This window comes from Pholcus phalangioides, unplaced genomic scaffold (assembly GCF_987345545.1).
Source record: "Pholcus phalangioides strain wild (caught in Gottingen) unplaced genomic scaffold, Ppha-v1.0 ptg000017l_1, whole genome shotgun sequence".
Taxonomy (NCBI): Eukaryota; Metazoa; Arthropoda; class Arachnida; order Araneae; family Pholcidae; genus Pholcus; species Pholcus phalangioides.
This window is the reverse complement of record NW_028301610.1, coordinates 51,339,337-51,345,441: the sequence shown is the minus strand read 5'-3', so window position 1 is coordinate 51,345,441 and position 6,105 is coordinate 51,339,337. Positions and strand designations below refer to the sequence as shown.

The 6,105-nt window shown below is 43.9% G+C and overlaps 1 protein-coding gene across 1 annotated transcript in view; it reads right to left on the bottom strand.

The window, feature by feature from the left end:
• Nucleotides 1-5,701: 5,701 nt before the first annotated feature.
• LOC149074079 (uncharacterized) overlaps nt 5,702-6,105 on the bottom strand; it is a 59,010-nt gene continuing 58,606 nt past the window's right edge. Inside the window, exon 6 of the mRNA XM_089247311.1 lies at nt 5,702-5,812. Within this exon, the coding sequence (XP_089103437.1) occupies nt 5,702-5,812 (111 nt within the window). The remainder of the gene's footprint in view (nt 5,813-6,105) is intronic.

Here is a 6,105-nt window from a genome sequence, read left to right as displayed (position 1 = left end):
GCCATTCCTTTTTCATTCCAGGTTCGGACATGGCCAGAACTAAAAAGAAGCCGAAGCCAGCCACACCTAAGCCGGCGCCCGCCACCGTGAGGAACCACAAATGCCTACTGCATCACGAATCCTTTTCGAAGCACTCAATTGCATGGTCGAAATTCTTCGCGGAGGTGGACTCCACTCGGCGTGCCTTCAAGCTACGCTCCAGAGAGGAAACGGCTGACGACCCGCATCTCCAATGCCAGGCCGTGGGTCTCCTCGTAGACATCGCAAAGGATGCCAAATCCTGGATCAACAACGAGATCCGGTGCGAATTGGAACGACAACTCCTGGAAATTGTCATTAGTCACAATAGCACCTGCTACGAACGAGACCTGGTGGTCAGGTTAAAGGATTTCGAGGGCACCAGCTGTATCCTCTACGAGGAGCCCTCGAACGAAACCCTCACGGATCCGAATACTCCGGAGACGAACGAGGTCAGCGATTCTTCTCTTTATAGGTCAGAAATGAGTCCAGAACGGGAGCCCAGGTGCACGCTGACGCCAGAAACTACCCATTCTCTTTCTCTCTCTAGATCTGCTGATCAAGCTCCAACCTTAGATGAACTCGCTGAACCTGAAAATCCTGTCCCAGAGACAGAGGTAATCGCAGAACCAGCAAAACAGATGGACATAACCACTGATCCAGGAGTGCCAAACTCTGTCCCGTATGCTTTTTCCGCGGGTGATATGGCATCCCCAGTGGAGAAAGCAGCGTGCTCTTCTGCTATTGGCCAAATAGACTCTCTCCGCCAATCGAACGAGGCCTTACAGAACCTCACCATCTCGATTGCTTGCAACGGAAAATGGCTACAAACCGACGCTCAGCTCGCCCGTATATGCAACAGCCCTTACTCGGCGAAGCTAGACGGCAATCAGATCAACATTTCGTTCATCTCAGCAGATGATCTCACCGCTGCTCAAAAGTGGCTTGAGAATGAGCGTATTCTTATTAGACCGAAGGAAAAAAAAACAGACTTTTTCGCTGTCCTGCTACGGGGTCTTGAGCCAGGCACCCCCCCAAAGGACATACAGACCGCCCTCAGCCAACTTGGCTTTTCAACGAAAAAAGTTGAGGTCTTTAGAAAAACCAAGTCCAAAGCATGGAGAATCACACTCAGAAAAAGCGAGGCTAACTTCAAAATTCTCCAGCTCAAAACCATCTCACATCTGGAAATCACCGTGGAAAGATTTATCAGGAACTTCCAGGAATTCCAATGCAGACGATGTCTTCTGTTCTCGCACTTCGCCGACACCTGCGTCAACGCTTACAGGTGCGTCAAATGCACGGACACTCATGAGCCCGGGCAATGCGGCAAGGTGCGAGGACGGGATACGCCGACCTGTGTTCTGTGTCTTGGTCCACACCCTGCAAATTATCGCAAGTGTCCCGAATTTCTAAAAATTCGAAAATCCCGAAAACCCTCGACTCAGCTTGCAAAGGACATTACCATCTCGTCCCAGACCTTTACCCGGAGCAAGACCAAAACTGCAAATGCCTTCTTACCTCGGCCAGTGATCCTAAAGTTCAACGCTTTTCTCCGAAAGCAAAACTCGTCTCAAGCGGCAGAACCGTTGGGCACACCTGCGCAAACAGCAGCAGAACAGCCCTCGGCAAAGCTTCCGGTCCAGAAGGAACCAGCTACCGTCGCCTCACCAAAGCCACCCGAGAAATTTCGAAAAATTGGCAATGAAATCTGTCAATGAAATTAGAACTCTAATCTCGATCATGGCTGAAGAAAGCATATCCGATGGTATCTCTCTCTCACTTTTTAGAGACTTCTCGAACCTGGCCGAGAAACTCTGTGGGAAGATCGCTGAAACTTAAGCCTATTTTTGTTTCAGGTCCTTCCTGCTATTTCCTTTTCATGGTATCCTCTTTCAAAAATTCTTAAAAAATCTTCTTCAAAAAAAGCTCATAACCTATAAAAAAAAAAAAAAAAACTTTTCATTTTTCATTTTACTAACATTTACATTATTTTTCTAACATATCTTTCCCACCGTCTAGACCAGACCAGACCAGAATTAAACTTTTCCTCCCGGGCCTGGTTCAAGGGAACCATCTGCGGGCTTACAAACTGTAGCCACGGGGACTACGTGTGAAGGGAAAGACAAGAGAGTATGTGTGAATTAAAAGTGCATGTGTAAAAGGAAAGTTGTCAAGTTCGGGTAAAAATGAAATGGTCCTGGTCATGTTTAAATTAAGTTAAATTTAAACGAATTTTGCAGAAAAGATGCCGGCACAACCCCAATTTTTTAGTACGATTATTATTTTACTGAACTGAACTGAATTAAAATTTTTTTCGCCGGTGCCACGACACAATTTTTTATGGCCGTTCTGCCGGTCTTAGTCGCGGGCCACGAAGTACGTGACCTATATTGTATCGTGTAAGTGTGTGATTGTGAAAAATGTGTGTGAATGTGGTGTGAAAAATTAGTCAAGTCCGGGTTTTTCAAGTTCAAGTTCATTTCATAATTTTTGCAGGTAGAATGCCGTCACCGTGAGCTGGAAAAGGAGTCAAATTATGATTATGCACATCAGATAATGTCCAGGTTTAGCGAGAATTTTGAGAGCAGGTCGTTGTTAAAAAGGGTGGAAAGAGAGGAAAAATTTCCGCGATGTTGATGCGAAACAAAAAACCTCTGGGTGTAATCTTTAGAATTATTAATACTTGCAAATTGAAAATATATTTCAGGTTCGTTCTTGTTAACAAAAGTTTTGTTTCATGTTCGCTTTGCGAGACATTGCTTAGGCATCAGTGCCGCCATCTATCGGGTTGTGTTTTGTTAGAGACTGTATAGACTTAAATGGACCTGGGAACGCCCCCTCCCTCCAATGGTTTTGAATACATTATGCAACATTTAGAGATACAAGGAAAAAAAAGAAAAGGATGATACAAATTAAAAAATGAAAGGATATTTACACTATATACACTATCTTATACTATACATATTACCATGGTCTGAAGAGGACGTTCTGCGGCCGTCCATACCGCCATATGACTCTGGGGTCATATACAACAAGTTCTGAGAGATGTCTCTGTTCCGAATTTCTTAGGATTTCATATTGTGACTCTGCCAACACCTTGATATGTTCAAAGAAGGCGTTTATTTGTAAATCTCTGCGAATATCAATGTTTCTCATGTACCAGCTTGCTCTGGTGAATTTTCGAAAATTTTTGTTTTCAAATATTTGAAGGGTGTTCAGATTCTTTTTTGTAGCGAAGGCCCAAACGGGGGCGGCGTAGGATATAACGGGTCTTATTACTGTTTTATACAAGTGCATTTTGTTTTTAAGTGAGAGACCACTGTTTGGGAAGAAGATTTTATTAAGCATCCCGAGTTGTTTTGTGGCCTTCATCCTGACGTGCTCTGTGTGGGCTTTGAAGTTTAGCTTTCTGTCAAAGAATACGCCCAGGTATTTGATCTGTTGTTTAGGGGGCAGCCTCGCACGACCAAGTTCTATGTGATGATTGGGTCCCATAGGGGGGTTTCTCCTTTTGTGGAACCATATAAAGTTGCATTTGCTATGGTTGAGTGCTATGTCTGATTCGATGCAGTAATCTTCGATGTCGTCTACTGTTTCTTGTAGATTTTCAAATGCTTTGGAGGGGTCTCTACAGTTTGTTGATATAAGTACGTCATCAGCGTATTGACTTATGAGCCCTCTCTGGGGGGCGGGGAAGTCGTTTACATAGAGAGAGAACAGTAGTGGGCCCAATACACTTCCTTGAGGGACCGAGGCTCTAACAGGTCTACTTGAAGAGAGGGCGTTGCCTATTCTTACTGAGAATTGTCTATTTTGAAGGTAATTTTTAACAAAAAGGATGAATTTACTAGGGAAGTTTAAGTTAATTAGTTTGAAAACAAGTGTGTCGTGGCTAGTCCTATCAAACGCTCGAGCGAAGTCAAGGGATAGGGAGCAGACATAATCCTTGTTGTTTACGGCGTCCATGAAATACTCCGTAGTTCGGAGCAGCTGGGTGACGCACGAGTGCTCTTTTCTGAAGCCATGCTGTTCTATTCGAATGATAGCGTTCCTGTCACAGTAGTTTTGTAGTCGTTTAATGTAAATTCGTTCGAATAGTTTCCCAATATTTGATAATAAGCTAATTGGGCGATAATTCTGGGGGAAAAGGGGGTCGGCATTGGGCTTGGGTATGGGCTTGACTACTGCCTCTTTCCAAACTGGGGGAAAGAAATTTAGTGCAAGCATAGCATTAAATATATTGACCAATGATGTCCTAATATTCGGGGGGAACGCCTTTATTGCCTGGTTGGAGATGTTGTCGCGACCAGGGGCTTTTCTCGTTGCTAGGTGTTTAATAATTTCATCTAGTTCTTGTTTCGTAGTGGGCGGGACCTCGTTGTTTGTTGACTGGGGGGCGGGGCTGTGTTGGAGATAACTTGTAATTGTGTCACGTATATGCTGTCTAGTGCCAGAGCTCTGGAGACCATTTGGAGCAAACTGCTGCTCAAATTGATCAGCAAAGCTTTCTGCTATTTCTTCTGGGGTAAATACTATTTCACCGTCACTCCCATGTATGCTGTGGATGGTGTTCATTTTTGGTTTGCAGATTTTAAGAGCCTTCCAGATGGAACCGTCGGCAATGTTTACCTCATTCATGAAAAAATTGAATCTTTCATGTTTGAAGGCTTTTATTTCGGCTCTTATTTCTCTTTCCATCTGCGAAAGCCTAATTTTGTCTGGGCCAAGCCTATTTCTCTGCCATTTCTTTCTTAATTTATTTTTGTCCCTTATTTTTTTTAGAAGCACTTTAGATAGCCCATACTGGTGCTCGTTTGCTTTTATCTTGGTCGTGGACCGACAGATGGCGCCATGAATTGCATCTGTGATCAGTGTTATTTTCTCTTCGATTGCAGTTTCAGTTGGAGAATCGATCGAGATCTCGGGGACGGTAGCAAGTTCAGCAGTAAATGATTCCCAATTAGTTTTTGAGTAGAAAGGGATTTTGCGGGGAAAGAGGAAGTCAAGTTTAATGAGAATAGGGTTATGGTTAGAGTCCACAAGTTCAGGGGAAGAGATGGAGAAGGTGTGGTCAAAGTTTTTGGTGAGAGCAAAGTCAATGACAGAGGGGATTTGAATGGAGCATGCTGGGAAGTGGGTGGGCTCTCTGGTTGCCAGGATGTCAATGTTGTTGTTTTGAACAAATCGGAAGAGGGCGGTGCCCTTCGACTGATTATACCTGCAGTTCCAGGCTTCATGATGGAGGTTCCAATCACCAGCAACCAGAGTGGGCGTATTAGTATTGAAGATATGCGCAAGTAAGTTGAGATCCAGTTTTTTGTTAGGGGGTTTATAGATAGAAACGACGTTGATATTAGTGTTGTTAATGTTAATAGTAGCGGCTATAGCTTCCATAGAAGAGTTTGGGAGATCGAGCCTTTTAAACGGAATGTTGTTGCGTATAAATAAGGCTACGCCCCCTCCTCGATTATGCAATCGATCTTGTCGGATAGAATTAAAGCGTGGGATTTTAATTTTTGTGCTGGGCACCAGCCAGGTCTCTTGGCAGAGAAAAATGTCCACATTATGCTCGACTAGGGCTTCAGTGAGTTCTTCTAGGCTGGGCTTGAGGCTGGTCGCGTTCCAGGAGAAAAACGTTAGTGGCCTGGGTGGGGTGAAAGTGTCTATGTGAGCTGTTGTACTAATTGTAAGTGCTTTGGGCGAGGAAGTTGAGAACTTCGGTTAGGCTGAGTAGAATCTCAGAGAGTTTATTTTCCACCTCTCTCGGAGGTTTAATAATATTGGTGATTTTCTGTGTAGATAGCATTATTGATTTAATTTCATAATTTATGTCAGTTTCATGGGGGGTGAAGACAAGTGAGGGGATTTGTTCGCAGCTGTCTTCTGTGTTGTTGGGGGGCGGGGTCAACTCGTTGTTTACATCTGAATTCTTCTCGTAGTTACTTTCTAGCTGGGGTGTGTTTAATTTTTCCTCAACTTTTGAAAGGGTATCGTCGAGAAGAGAGCGGATATCATTTTCTGATTGTTCTTCTATTGCTTTTTCAAGTTCTCTAACATAGTCATGTTGTTTCATTGAGTAGCCTT